The 15,236-nt window shown below is 39.9% G+C and overlaps 2 protein-coding genes and 1 pseudogene across 2 annotated transcripts; 1 reads left to right on the top strand and 2 right to left on the bottom strand.

Annotated features, from left to right (window-relative positions):
* Window positions 1-387: 387 nt before the first annotated feature.
* LOC149001378 (uncharacterized) lies at window positions 388-1,137 on the bottom strand. The gene is made up of 2 exons (XM_089137929.1): window positions 944-1,137; window positions 388-865 (listed from the first exon to the last, which is right to left on the bottom strand). The coding sequence occupies exons 1-2, from the start codon at window positions 1,061-1,063 to the stop codon at window positions 776-778; spliced, it is 210 nt and encodes a 69-aa protein (XP_088994055.1). The 5' UTR covers window positions 1,064-1,137; the 3' UTR covers window positions 388-775.
* Window positions 1,138-1,235: 98 nt separating this feature from the next.
* On the top strand, window positions 1,236-7,329 carry LOC149001377 (pentatricopeptide repeat-containing protein At5g66520-like). The gene is made up of 2 exons (XM_089137928.1): window positions 1,236-1,774; window positions 4,523-7,329. The coding sequence occupies exons 1-2, from the start codon at window positions 1,236-1,238 to the stop codon at window positions 5,340-5,342; spliced, it is 1,359 nt and encodes a 452-aa protein (XP_088994054.1). The 3' UTR covers window positions 5,343-7,329.
* Window positions 7,330-8,949: 1,620 nt separating this feature from the next.
* Window positions 8,950-10,711, bottom strand: LOC149001376 (AAA-ATPase At4g25835 pseudogene; annotated as a pseudogene).
* Window positions 10,712-15,236: the final 4,525 nt, after the last annotated feature.

Raw genomic sequence — 15,236 nt, 5'->3', positions numbered from 1 at the left:
AGAAGGCCTTTTCGAATACCAAAAGCCTCTCCAACCATCTGTGAGGTGAAAGAAAAAGGAATTGAAACAACAACAATTGAACTTCAGTGATCCCTTAGTATAATGCCCATAGAGGAAATAAAAAATAGAAATTTAAATTCTATTTTACTAAGAACAGAATTTAAACTATAATATTAAAATAGACAAAGGATAAATTAAAAATTATGAAATTATCTAATCATAACTTATCGGAATTTACTGACCTAATATACTATTATTTATACAAATTTAAGAGATATTTTAGAAAATCATTGTCAAGTTAGAAATATTAGTCAATTATCTTGAAATGTCTACAATTTTCATATTTTTTATTTTGATAAAATAAACAATTCAAATATATGTGGAAAGCCATGATATTTGGATTAGGCATTTTAGCAACATGGTTTGTTTCGATTCCTAAAAAGTTGGGATCAGATCGATTTTATCCCAGTTCTAATCCATTGCAAATCCACTTATCCTTGGCCCTAAATCACAGAATAGGTGAGTTTTCAAATCTAAGAGACAGATTCAAGCCGATTCCAATCCAAACGAAGAGTTCTACACCATTGGAGAAACATAAAAGAGTACTTTGAGATGGCAATGCAAACAAATGGAAACGATAAATCTTGTAATTGCAACCCTCGTAAATAAAATCTGAAGTTTGCGTTTCATCAAAGAGTTCACCAAACAAATTTGAGCTCAAGATCGATTTCATCCCAAATTTTCACGAAATATGAAGTAACCCTAATATACTCTTTCATTTGGTTTGCGGTTTTGATCCGACGTTCGGAAAAGGCGGCAGCCGCAGAACAGCTTCTTCCGTCTCGATTGGGTCCGATCGCAGTATCTGTAAGACAATGAACACCATCACCAAACGATAATCTAGTCGAGATTCAAAAGGAATGATTGACGTAAGAGAGATTACAGGATCTTGGAGAACTGGTTTTGTGTCATCTTTAGCTGGTCTGAATGGTGGCTTCTGTGTTTTACTGAAACTCCTGACTTCGCTTTCGCTCGATTTGATCGAAATATCTGAACTTTTCATTGCTAAGACTCACTGAATAGAAATCTCCTCTTCTACTATTTCTGCTCTTTGCAAGACATTTTTTTTCGTTTGCGGCAAATTTATAAGAAACGATGAGGGCATTGAGGGCATTTTAGGGCAGACCCAGTTTGTGCCTTGTGGCTTTGTGCATTTTGAACGCTGCTGTTGTGTGATGATTTCCCGCCTTCTTGCATTGCTTCTTCAAAGGTCAAAAACTACGACCCATCTCCTTCAAATTCATTCTCTGATCCTAAAAACTGCTCTAGATCGTGACACTTTCTGTATCTCTTCGTTCTTATTGACTGCTTGCCCCATTTCAATTGAATTTGCCCGCTCGTTTCTTGATAAGCTAGCTGTTATTCCTCCGCCCTTTGCGTGGAATGTGATTATTAGAGAGTACTCGAAGAGCCCATCTCCATCTGAAGCTGTGAAGCTTTTTTCAGGTCTGGGTAGGCTGGGAATCAGATCGGATAACTTCACTTTCCCGTTTGTTCTTAAAGCTTGTGGACGTTGTTCCATGTTAAGGGAAGGCGAGACAGTGCATTCCCAACTCTTGAAGGCTGGATTCAGTGTGGATAGGTATGTCAGGAATACACTTCTACGGATGTACGCGGCTTGCAACAAAATAGATCTGTCAATGCGCGTGTTCGATGAAATGACTGAAAGAGATGTGGTTTCCTGGAGTTCAATGATTGCGGGATGCGTTGCTTGGTAGGTAGTCTTGCTCTTGCTAATGGGTTAACCCGTTTTACTGGTGTTTTTGGCTATCTCTTTTGTCAGAATGTTTCACTTAGTGTAAACGCGGTCTGGCATAGGATTGTGGCAGGGCTTAAAGATCCCTGTTTGTGAAGTTGACCAGATGAATGCAATTGTCATTAGCCTACCATTTTTTCTTTGGATGGAATCTTGGCCCTTGCAGAGGTCAGATTAGAAGTTTTCCCACCCCACACACTCGCTCACTCACAATAAAAAGAAGAAGGTGGAGTGTTCCTAATCTCACAGAGTACATGAAGGATGCTGCTCAGTAGCCAATTTGGCGACCACAGCAGGAAAGAAGCTGATGTGATTGGATCACAATCATTGGCGGTGGAGCAATTAGAAGCAGAGAACCACAATGTAACTCCAGTCTATGAAGGGATCACCAAAAATTCAAGCTGTGTTGCAGTAATGGTTCGAGCAGAGCACCTTTAGGACATCAATGGAGAGACGGTGCAGAAAGATCCTAGGACGAGCAAGGAAATCCCCGTTGGCGGTAATGAATTCGATGGAGGTGATTTTGTACCGATAGATCCATTGGAAGATTGTCGAGAAGAATTCGCTGGCAGATCCTCCGTATTGCCCTATGGAGGAATTGCTCTTGGAGTACATGAACGAGTTCTAGAAAGAACGGATCCAATCGTAGAAACTCTTCTAGTTGTTGCCTATCATTCTGTGCTTGAAGCTAAATCCGATGGGGGTAAATGGCGATTCAAGCAGCAATGTTACAGTGGTGGATTGAGCAGTGCGCTTTGAGAACGAAAAGAAACTAGATTCAGCCGACAAGCAGACTGTGTGGGAGATTGATAAACTGAGTATAGAAGTTACCGAAATATTCATACCAAGGGTCATCCTTAATGTAGAGTCGTTCTGGAGACCCTTGAATTAGGGTGAATCAAGTATGACCTAATAAAAACATTGAACGTTGACACTCCAATTTCCCAACACTGAGGACATGCATTGAGAATAGCAAAGTCCATGGTGAGGGAATTGAGCCAAATAATAGGCATTCTTAACTTCAAAGACTTCAGCAGTCAACTTCTTTGAGGTGTGGGAAATTGGAGTGTCAACGTTCAATGTTTTTATTGGGTCATACCTGACGCACCTTGATTCAAGCGCCTCCAGAATGACCTTGCGTTAAAGAAGACCCTTGGTATGAATATTTCAACAACTTTTGTACTCAGTTTATCAATCTCCCACACAGTTTGCTTGTCGGCTGAATCTAGTTTCTTTTCATTCTCAAAGCGCATTGCTCGATCCACCACTGTAACATTGCTGCTTGAATCGCCATTTACCCCATCGGATTTTGCTTCAAGCATAGAACGATAGGCACCAATTGGAAGAGTTTCTGCAATTGGATCTGTTCTATATGGAATCCCGTTCATGCACTTCGAGAGTAATTCCTCCATAGGGCGATTCATACTGAGCGGGTGTGCAATTTTTAAGACCAAGTTCGTGGCGTCGTCCTTGCAATACGGAGGATTTGCCAGTGAATTCTTCTCATCAATCTCTTGCAGTGGATCTGTCGGTACGAAATCACCTCCATCGAATTCCTTATTGCCAACGGGGATTTCCTTGCTCGTCCTAGGATTTGTCTGCACCGTCTCTCCATTGATGTCCTCAAGGTTCCTTGCTCGAATCATTACTGCAACACTGTTTGAATTTTTGGTGATCCCTTCATAGACTAGAGTTACATTGTGGTTCTCTGCTTCTGATTGCTCCACCGCCAATGACGGTGATCCAATCACATCAGCTTCTTTCCTGCTGTGGTCTCCAAATTGAGCTTCTAGTGCTTTAATCAATTCAAATCAAGTTGTGAACGGAGCTCTTTGATTCATTTGTTGAAGCCACTGTAGAGCATCTCCATCCATATGAACCTGAGAAATAAAGAGACAGTAATCTTTAGTCTTCGTTGATGCTATAATAGTCGAAGATGCGTCTTGCTGTGGTGATCCAGCAGCTGGGATTGCCACTAGCAAAGCGGGGAAAATCCTGCGATGTCGCTTGGTTGCTGCTCCTTCCATGTCGGATTCAGAAGGTCGGACCAATGTCACGATCCCGTATCTGAAGCTTAGAGCAGAGGAATATTAGAGGAGGAGAACAACAACTTAGAAGATGGAATTGGGGAAGAAGAAGAAGAAATGTAGAGAGGAAGTTAGGAGATTAACGAATAGCATTCTCTTTGCTCCAATTACCTTTCTCAGTTACATTTATAGACTAGGGTATCTTTCTAGTCGTATGACCTCTCTATCCCTATATTCTCTCATATTCCCTAACCCAGACCCATGTCTCTCAATAACATTCTAACACCTGACCCTCTTTCAACTGCACTTACACTATGTCCGTGACAAAGGATGCTGCTCATTAGCCAATTTGAATGAGTTTGGATCTTATACCCACATGGGGAGCTCCCTGCTTTATCATGTGGATGGCTAGAACCAATGTACTGAGGTCCCAAATGGTCAGAGGATCCGGACCCAATTCTTCCAACATGCAAAACCCATAAAACAGGGGGATGGACAGTAACATATTATTTTCCAACTGTTGATTGTGTTGTAAGGTTCTTTAGCAGGCTCAGTTAATCTATGAGGCTATCATTCTTGTGGGGAAAATCATTAACAAACTGATTGCTGCCTTTTTCTTTATTTCTGTTGGTTTTCGTTCTGCATTTTCCCTAATGTATCAAATATGACATTATCACAGCAACTCTGCACAGAATGCATTAAGGGTGTTCCAACAAATGAAAATGGCAAATGTGGAACCTAATTCAGTCACTTTGGTAAGCTTGCTCTCTGTTTGTATTCGTCTGGGGAGTGTGAGCATGGGAAAGTCTATCCACTCCCACACTGTTGTAAATAATATCGTCTTGGATGTTGCCCTAGGAACTGCTCTTCTTGAGATGTATTCGAAATGTGGGCATATAGATAAAGCGTTGCTTGTATTTAGATTCATGAATGAGAAGAATTTGCAGTGCTGGACAGTCATGATCTCTGCTGTTGCTGACCATGGTCGAGGTAAAGATGCTATTGCCTTGTTCACTCAAATGGAAGAAACTGGCTTGAAGCTTGATAGCGTGTCATTTTCAGCCATCTTATCTGCTTGCAGTCACTTGGGTCTTGTCGATGAAGGACAGAAATATTTTGATAGAATGGTGAGTGTATATAAAATTAGGCCAACAATGGAGCACTTTGGCTGCATGGTTGATTTGTATGGACGAGCTGGGATGGTTCAAGAGGCTTATGAGATTATCAAGAACATGCCAATGAAACCCAACACTATTATCTTAAGGAGCTACATCAGTTCCTGTAGAAACCATGGCCAGGTTCTTCTGGATGAAAGCTTGAGCAAGTTTCTTCTTGAACTTGAGCCTGAACTTGGATCGAATTATGTACTTGCTGCAAATGTGTCTGCTGTGATTGGTTGCTGGGATAATGTGGCCAACCTGAGAGTAACCATGCAGGAGAAGGGTCTAAAGAAAGTTCCAGGATCCAGTTGGGTTGAAGTGCATGATGGTAATGCATAAGAGCAAGCAAAAGGGGTGTGAAACATCCTTTAACTTATTTGAGGAGGCTGAAAGAGCACCTTTATTTTCTTGACTGTCTCACTGTTCTAGAAGTAATGGAGACAGCTCATACACGATGGGCATAGAACAATGAACTGGTGCTAATAATGACTTACGTATAATCAGATGAAGCATTCTGTCCTAACTGCTGTGGGGTGTTAAATGCTTTCTGTTATCATGTTGTAGTTCCATTCTTGGAATAGAAATTGCATCTTGCATTCAAAAGAAGAAGTTTGAAGTACCGAGTTCATGTTTGGCTGGTTATTATACTTGCAGATGCAGAAATGGATTTAAGATGAGAAGGTGATGAGAATGGGAACTTATACTCTGGCCATATCACTATATGAAGTTTCAACCCTTATGACCATTCTATTTTCTTCGTAGTCATAATTTCTTTTATTATCAGAGAACAGAGGCACTATGTTGTACTCCAATGCTGCTGTTGAAGTATGCCCAGTGTTCTAAAAGATTTTTGGCTGTATGCTCAAGGAAGAACTAATGGAAATGGCTGAAGCAAGTTGCAGGAGACACATTAAGAAATGGATGGGTGTCTGGTTTGTGGAAAAGAATCTGCTGTATTATGCATGCCATGCAGTGCTCACGCAGTTCTTGTTGCTCTAAGTTCACAAGTCTAGAAATGAAAGTCAAGAGAACAAACGTGTGGTTTCACCATAAACAGAACCATCGAAATTGAAAAAAATATGTATAAGAAATGTAGTTACATTCACATCAAAATATGGATGCCTGCAGCTGCGTAGCCCATGGAAAGTATTCGCTGGGTAGTCATTCTGTCCACGGCCTAAAAACAGTTCCATGGTGGGTGAAAAGTCAAGATAGCTAGCAGACATTGAATCCTAAAAGCAGCACAAACAAGATTATGTAAGCTGAGTGCTCGTGCAAAGTAAAGAAGCAACCTTGATTACCATATGCATCGAATCCTGGCAAGTCTTTATATTTCAAGCTATGGGGTTTATTTCAACTCTGAATCTCAGATGAAGATTATCCTTCCCAACTACTTAGTTTGGTAAAAACTGCTGTTTCTTTTCCAAATTGTTAGTAGTGTGAGGTGTTGGCATGTCTTGTCAATTTTATCCTGGAATCAAGGTTTTAACTGAGCCAAGATCTTAGCAGACCACTTTGAATGTTGTACGAGAATGTTCAATTTCATTTCTTCTCTTCTTCGTCCTTGACACTTCTCCTCCCTAGTAGTTAGTAAGGTGCACAGACATTAGCATTAGATGTTACTCCATAAGCTGGTAGTTCTGTTTCAAGAATTTGATTACTGTACAGTCATTGTGTTATTATATACAAAGTTGCAGGAATTCTAGGCGCCAGCAAGTTCCCAACTCTAGCTTTCTTTTTGTATTCTGTCTGTTTTCCTTGTAGATTCATTATTTTTTTTTGAGACTCGAGCCTCTTCTTTCTTTGTTACTTGCATTTCAACTTGAAAAATTCACTGTTTGATTCAAGGTCATTGGGTCCAGCAAGTCTGCACTATCCATTCCAAAATAAAATTGCACCATTGAATTATAGCTCCATCATCTCAATAATTTGGCAGTGGAAACATAACCTGTCACCAAACATGTCTCAGTTTGTGTTCATCATAGGAGTTCCTTGTGGTGCTTGATTTTCTCTCTCTTGTTAAAGGTTACAGGAAACTCTGAACTGGGTTCCTGGATCATATGTTGGCACCAAACATGTGGTTATCTGTTCTTAGAAACCCTATTTCTTACTTTTCCTGTTACTTCTTTGAGGTGAATTTAATAAGGCTTGATTTGGTACAATTTCCATTTGAATTTCCAAGTTGTTCAATTTGAGTTTTGCACCTTAATGTAGGGAAATATAAATTCTGTAATAACTGAGTAGCTGTTTCAGTTTTGAAATCACTGGCTCTTTAATGAGCACGAGGTTCACTGGATGAAACTCAGCCTTCTTCCCTTGATAGTCTCACCACCACCATGCACCCCCTGCACCCCCCCCCCCAAAAAAAAAAAAAAAAAAAAAAAAAAAAAAACAGCAGAATAAACACCACAGACACTTTGAAAACCGCCACTGCTGCCAGTCTCCCCATCACATCCTTTGCTGGCCTTAATCCTGGCCACAACCACCTTCTCCCAAAGAAATACAGTATGCTTAGAAACTGAACTACCAATGGATTTCTGATTCTTGAAATATATAAGATTCATGCAGCCAAAATATTTTCGATTTCCTGAGCAATATGCTATTTGTTCACTATTTCTTGAATCCCATGGCCGAGGGATTCAACTTGTTTTCATAGGGTATCATGCAGTAGGGGTTCTTCAAGCATGTGTGGTGACTGGTGAAGGAAAACTTCCTCTTTTCTTTTTTCCACCATTCTATGACTTCTGTTTCCTTCTCTGGTATTCTGCAGCTAAATTGTATTCTTATTGAATTTGGTTGCTGAAAAAGTAGATGTCCCAGCAAGGAAATCATATTTAGAATCATTTGGTTTGTTGTCCTTTCTCTAATCAGAGTGTATATAAATAAGAAGGTTGACATGAATAAGTGTACTGTGATTTTGATCATTTATCTTATTTGTTTCATGATTGGGTTGTTTGGATGAGGTCTAAGCCTATCTATGCTTCCAATCCATTTTTTTTGTTAAGTAAAGCTGAAAGCTGAATTATGTTGATCCCCCTCTGCACCATATATCATTTTTGCAGAACTAAAGCTGAGGTGGAAAGGAAAGTCAGAATTTCTTTTTAGGTCTTCGAGGAGTAGCAAGGAAAAACAGCTTCTGCTTGTAAATTGAAGCTTTTGCAGTAAAGTGGGCCATAAACTAATCAAAATTTTCTTTGCTGTGTGCCCCAAACTGAGAACATGTCTTGATTTACATGTAAGATATTCAACCCAAATAATAAAACTGTGTAATATAAGTATGAGCTTTGATAATATTCTTAGCTGTTTGGAGATGCTTTAAGTCATCCGATTCTTTGATGCAAAGTACTCTAAAATCCCTTTTCCAGATTCTCATTACATAATATTCTAGGTTTCACTATATCCTGAGGTTCTCTAAGAATTTCAGCCAAACAAAAGTGGTGTACAGTATTTATATATTCCCCTCAAACTCAAAATTTCAATTTACAAAGAATACAAAAGGGTGTTCTCATTTTCATGTTTGAATGACCCAAAAGCTTATTTTCTAAACAAATAAAGAAGTCTGAGGAGAAAGGGTTATCTTTTCTTCCTTAAAATGAGATTTTTTTTTTGTTTACTTTTCACATGGGCTGAAAATCTCAAGATTTTTTTTCTTAATTAACGACAAAGGCATGGCAATCTCACGACGTTGGTTCAATTAATAAAGATAATTGTATTCGTACAATTATTCTTAAGTGGTATCAAAGCCAACTTGTTCTGCAGTTTTTTCAAACTTCTAAGTACACGTTTTCTTGAACAACCAAATTGTTTTCAGACAACTGTTCTTTGATAAAAATGTCAAGAAATAATTTTTTATTTGAAGAAATGCCGTTATCAAATTTGTGTTCGAGTTTAAACTTTGCTTTGACGTAAATATAAATCTATCAAGCCAATAATTAAATTTTTAAAAAAAAAAAAATTCAGGAACGGGAAGATTTGCATTAGTGGTCAAATACAAGTTACAGTCAACGGACCAAAATACCCACCTGGCTGATCAGATCAATTGGGTTGATTTCATTTTCTACCCACAAAAAAAAGAAGAAGAAAAAAAAAAAGTGGGTTGATTTCATAGGTAAAACTGAAGCAAGATTAGAATTTACAGAGATCATACAACTCTTCCCCCTGATTCAGACTTCGTCAACGATTTCAGCCTCACCAAGAATTTCACTTTCCTCTCCCAAGTCGATCCTTCTTTCCTCCTCTTCAATCCATACTTCCCAGTCCCCGGCGAAGATTCCCAGTTTTCCGGTGACGGCGAATCCAATATCCGTCCGATGTTCTCCGCCTCCGGCGTCGTCGGCCTCTCTTCCTGCTCCACCGCCGGCTGTTCCCTTTCGCCCTTCAGAATGCTAACCTGTAAAGCTGATATAACTTCTTTAATAGCCACGTCAGCATCTTTTCTGTTCCTCAACATGATCTCTCCGATCTCGGCTGGAGTGAGGGACCCACCCGCCCTGATGCAACTCTCCACCACGTCAAACAGTTCGTGGGCCTCCAAGCCCAGGTAGTTCATCGCTAACGATTTGAACGCGTGGATCCCACACGTGCCTAGTCTGACGTGGACATCCATCCGCCCACATCTAACCAACGCCGGGTCGACATCGTCCCTGTGGTTCGTCGTGAAAACGATGATCCTCTCCTCTCCACAACACGACCATAACCCGTCGGTGAAATTCAGAAGACCCGAAAGCGTCACCCGCCCGTTTTCCTCTCCATCTTCTCCACGTGTACGGTTTCTATTCTCCAACGTCGTCGATTTCTTGTTCTTCGAGTTTCGGTCGGCCGTCAGATCAAGAGAACAGTCGATGTCTTCGATCACGATGATGGAGCGGTTGGTTGTTTGGATAAGCAAAGCTCGGAGCTCCGAATTATCCGAAACCTTAGTTAGCTCCAAATCATAGACGTCGTAACACAAGTAATTCGCCATCGCCGCAATCAAGCTGGACTTCCCAGATCCTGGAGGCCCGTATAACAAGTATCCACGCTTCCAGGACCGCCCGACCCGGTGATAGTAGTCTTTCCCGTCGGCGAACGCCGTCAAGTCTTCCGTTATCTGTTGCTTCATTTCGGGCTCAAGCGCGAGAGTCTCGAACGTGGAAGGGTGACGGAAAGGAACGGAAACCCAACCGGACTCGTACGACCCGTGGCCATTGTTGGTGTAGAGCCTACGCTCGCGTGAGACACGCTCGAACTCCTCAGCACGAGTGGAGACAAATTCCAGATACGGCGAAAGGAGGACCTGGCGGTGACGCTTGTGGAGCTTGAGAGTGAAACTACGCTTCTCTTCCAGTGAGTCCTGCACGGTGTCGATGTGGTGGGTCCAGGAGAGACGGTGACCGTTGAAGGAGTCATGGACGGTGTGATTGGGTGCGACGGTGTAGGCAATGCGGGTGGAGGTTTTGGAACGGGTGAGTGTGAGACGGCGACAAGTAGCAGAAGAGTCGATGGAGTTGAGGTAGAGGTTAACGTGCCGGTAGAGTTCATTAACGTCAACGCCACAGTAGCCGTTAAACTCTGGGATTTCGAAGTAGGAGTAAGGACTGAAGAAGTCTTGAAGGGATTCATAGAAGGAATGGAGAAGTGAAAGGAGCTGTGATGGCAACACATTTTGGAGAACTGTGAGAAGTCCTAGAAACGACCACATCTGTGATAAGATCTCCATTTTGTCTTCACTACTGTCTTCTTCAATGGTTTGTTGTCGTCAGTGTATTTATATATAGAAAGAAAGATGATGGTGAAGACGAGACATGAAGAGAAGAGAAGGGCTCAAGGGTAGTATGGGTATATCATTGTCATCTTCTCTAATCTCTACAGCTAGATAGATAGAGAGAGCAGTTCTTTTTGTTAATAAAGGAACTGTTTGGTAAGCAAAAGCATTAAAGATAAAGCTAAAGGTGAAACCGTGAAGGGACTCTTTCTTCTTTAGTTTTTCTTCCCTCTCTTTTCTCTCTCATAATATATTCCTTAAGTTCTGCTCGTGTGTGTCTATGCGCCTCTGTGAGAGAGAGACAGAGAGAGAGAGGGTCATGGTTGCATGGGGAAGTGAAGCGGGTGGGGTTGGGGTGGCCGGCCATGAGCACGCAGCTAGGGCTGGGTGTGAATTGTGATGCAGGGTGGCTTTATCTCTTTGGCTTTATTGAATTTTGGGTCTCTTAAGGGGGTCAGAGTCAGAGTAGTGCAGAGAATATGCTCTTGATTTAGATAGTAATCAGTAGGTAATGACGAGTAGAAGCCACATTGGTACTTGTTTCTTGTGGCATAGAGTAGATTGAATTGTTCACCTGTCTGAGAGGTGGTGAGATTTAGGGTTAGGAAGCATTATTGGTGGGATTGAATAGGGTTGAGTACCCGACCCGTTTTTGGGGGAGGAAGGGAGGTGGGTTTGAGATGGATTCAAGTTGGGTTCAACTTCGGTGCAATGCACGACAATGTGTCGTTTACAGTCGAGATTGAAATCTTGGACAGTCCATTTCGGTTCTCACCACCTGTGAAATGGACAGTCGAGATCGAAATCTTGTTCGAGATTTGATCTTGAAAGTCAGTGGCAGGTGTTGCGCATTTAATGTGCAACATTGAAGTTTACTTTATTCAAGTTTGTCACGTAAATATTGATGGATTCAAAAATAGAGTAAGTAACAGTGATGAAGAGAAACTAGAGAAACTACAATAATTCACGGGAGTATTTTGAGGAAACATATGACATGAAATATTTATGTAGCGGACTTTTCTTAAGGGGCTGATACCCTAGTGGTTGCGAAGAATGTGGATCAAGTTTGAAACTGGTTTTGCCTCATGCTTACTTTCTTACCGTATTTACTCAGAAAAGAAAGAAACAAAAAACCATGAAGATAGAATTATTCATCGAGTGTCAAAAACATTTAAAACTCTGTAACACCAAATGGTAATACCACCCCATTTTCCCTCAAAGCAAATAGAAAAATAGAATGCTTCGTTGCAATGGGAACAAGAAAGCGAAGTGAAGTGAAAGGAATTGTTTTTTTCTTCTTTTTATGTCATTTGGCTGTAAATGAACTAAAGTGAAATTAATTTTACCAAGCTATTTGTTGGGATGTAAATTCTTGTAAATTTTTTTTTTAAAATGTATAAATCAACTTATTTTATTGTAAGTATCATGTTTGTGATATTTCATGACACAAGACTCCTAGTACAATTTATTGCTTGAAAAAAATCATCATAAGTCTTCTCAATAGATGCACACTTTGTATTGCAAACATACACGTCATGTCCATTTACTCATTTTGGACAAACGCATGGATAGTCTCGGTCTCTAATGTTTGTAATTTCAAGGTGAAGATGCAAATATGTTTGCTCTCATTTACCAGCATTTTCATTAAAGATGGAGAATCCAAAGTCAAATTTAAGATTTCCAAGTTTTTAAGATAGAGAATTGAGAGTCAAATTATTCTATTTTGAAAAAAATCTATATCCTAACAATCAAATATCTAAATTTTTTTTTTTAAGAAAATAAATTTTACTTTACATCAAAGTATCTGCATTTCCTTTGCAATCAAACGAGCTCATAAGGGATAAGGACAAGATGGGTCAGCCTGTTTTAAAACTACTCTTTTGGAAGGAACCCGAATCCAAGTTGACTCACTACATGAGCAGCAGCTACTGAGTCCAAATAAAGATCCTTTTCCAATTTCAATACAAAGTGAGAATAAGTATTATATCCTTTGGAGTCATATAGCAATCAATCTTTTCTGTACAAATTATCTCATCTCATGTTCTATCACACTGCTTTGAGCTGTTCTTGGTGCTTTTGGTTGTACCTTTAATGGTTGAAGAGAGAAGAAAAAGGAAAAAGGAATGAGAAAAAGAAAATATTCTCAGTTATTATAAGAAAGGTAACACTGGACCATCTTTGGATTAAGATCTAACGATGATTATCCATTTCATTTCATACCTTTTTCTTTTCCTTGGAATTAATTATCCATTATCATATAAGGTTGAAACTGTGTTTTCTCCTCTTTGCAGGAAAAGATGTCATCAGTGAGGAGGGTTTTGTGTGTTATACTCTTATACAGCTATATAGAGACCACTACAGAGCAAGCTTGGCTCAGGTCAGCCTTATTTTAAGGTGAAAGGAGAATTTTTAAAGATGGAATCAAAGAATAAAGCCAAAAAGAGACTCAACTCCACGCTCCATCGAGAATGTCAAGATCCAAAGGCTCAGATTCTGTCAATGCATTAACGATGTCTATGGCAAATTTCACAGTGGGTGGCAAAATGGTTGGTCTGGCCGGGTTGAGCCCAGCTAAATTTGAAACCAAACGGCTGGACCAGCCCTATAATATTTATGAAATGTTGTTACATACCTTGTAGGGCCTATTCTAGTGTATGAGCGTTAGATTGAGCCAACCCATTATGAGATTAGTTACCGACTTGACCCGAGTTATTCCATCAGCTCCGGAGATTTTGGTGCATGTACTACCAGTGTCAAGGGTTTGAATCTCGAAAACAACTACATGAAATAAGTGAAAGCTGTTAAGAAAAAACTATACCTATTGACTTGAATGAAAGTAGAACCAATTGATTGAACTTAACCATTGAGTTGATGACGAATCCAACCGGTTCAGATCAGTCAAAGTTGGACCAAGCAAACCAATTGCCACCCAAGATCAGCATGAAAAATTGTACTTTTTACCAGAAATTTTAGCAAAATATGAAACTATACATACTGTGAATCAACAAGGTTTGGTACTTGGTTTGTGAGGAATTTTAGTCGGTTAAAAGGGAAAGCTAGCTAGGAAAAACAAAAGCAAAAGATGAATAAAAGCCTCTGGAATTGGAATTTGGAATTTTGGAATTGATGCTATACCTTATTGCCTTTCAATGATAGCTTTGCCTTTAAACAAGTGTTCGTGAGGGTGAAGGGTTGAAGTCCCAGCTTGGGATACTCTTCACGGCCAGCCACCAGTGAGTGAAGAATTTTATCTCTTAAAAAGGCTTAAAGGTCAGTGCTTTCCCACACAGATAGTCGTCACTAGAGCAGAGTGCAGAAGGGTATAGGTCTAGCTAAAGACTAAAAAGAGAAAGAAAGAGATAAAAGAGACGATAGAATCTTGTTGTCTCCTCAACAGTTACTAGTCATAGAACAAAGCTTCCTTTTTCATTTTTCAAATGTATCTCAAGTAACCCAACTTATATTCTGCGATAATCAAGCTAGCAAGCTCCCCAGGCTCAAAGTCCAATCAAGTGATTGTAGATGTTGATGGGGTTAGTTTCATGAATTGTTCATATTCATGCACGGTTGAGTTTGAAATTACAGCTAAATGTTGTTGAAAGCAAATGTATTGGCTTGACCCACTAAAACCTCTCTCTCTCTCTCTCAGTACTAATGAATAATTGAATCTATCAATCTGGTTGCCATCGATGGGCTATTACAAGCAGGACGTGTGCTTGCTAGCTCATTCTTTTTCAAATATTCTTGTTCGAGGTCAGAAAGCTTATGTATCATTAGATTAAGGTTCCATGCTTGTAGAAGAAGCTATGAGGCATCTTTGATCGATCATCCACCATCATACCACTTAATTTTATTCACCTTCCATGATAGAAACAGCAATAACACAGTTTTCTTTCATTCCATCATCTTCTTTTACGTACAGCACACTGGCTGCACAAGCCGAGGCTACATCAGGATATGAACATGCATTTAGCAATGTTAGTTAATGATGCTTAATGGGTTTGGACTTGAAAACATGTTAGTGTGATGATTTGCAGGTTTGGTTTTTGGGGCAACTTGTAAGGGATCTTATATGAATGATGCCATTCTTTACATACTTCTCAGTGGAGTGGTCATGGGTTCGACCCTTGCAGACGACAAAGCTCCCTCTGAGAGTATAATCGAGGTGCATGCAAGCTAGCTTGGATGAACCTCCGACACAAAAAAAATAAAAAAAATGATGCCATTCTTTACACGGTCATTGGTGTGGCATGTTGATTCCTCCTTCACACTCGTCAAGAGATCTTCTCTCTTTCTCTCTGATTGTTGTGTATCTTACGGGTATGAATTTGTGACCGAAACCAAATATCGAATTCTAATCCAAGCCAAATTAATCAATGGATTGGTGGTGAAAAGTACCAAATGAGTTTAATGAGCGAATCTCCATTCCTCACTGAATTATGTCCTAAACTAGCATATGAGATAAAGATCTCATCATATTAAATATATAA

The sequence above is a fragment of the Hakea prostrata genome, chromosome 10 (genome assembly GCF_041222555.1).
Source record: "Hakea prostrata isolate BN-2017 chromosome 10, UWA_Hpros_2, whole genome shotgun sequence".
Lineage (NCBI taxonomy): Eukaryota > Viridiplantae > Streptophyta > Magnoliopsida > Proteales > Proteaceae > Hakea > Hakea prostrata.
Note: the sequence above shows the minus strand (reverse complement) of the source record. Positions and strands in the feature narration are given on the sequence as shown.

Coding starts and splice junctions, on each gene's coding strand:
- LOC149001378 (XM_089137929.1), bottom strand. CDS start 1,063: ATGAAAAGTTCAGATATTTCGATCAAATCGAGCGAAAGCGAAGTCAGG. Junction 866..943: donor AACCAGTTCTCCAAGATCCT/GTAATCTCTCTT, acceptor ATTGTCTTACAG/ATACTGCGATCGGACCCAAT.
- LOC149001377 (XM_089137928.1), top strand. CDS start 1,236: ATGATTTCCCGCCTTCTTGCATTGCTTCTTCAAAGGTCAAAAACTACG. Junction 1,775..4,522: donor ATTGCGGGATGCGTTGCTTG/GTAGGTAGTCTT, acceptor ACATTATCACAG/CAACTCTGCACAGAATGCAT.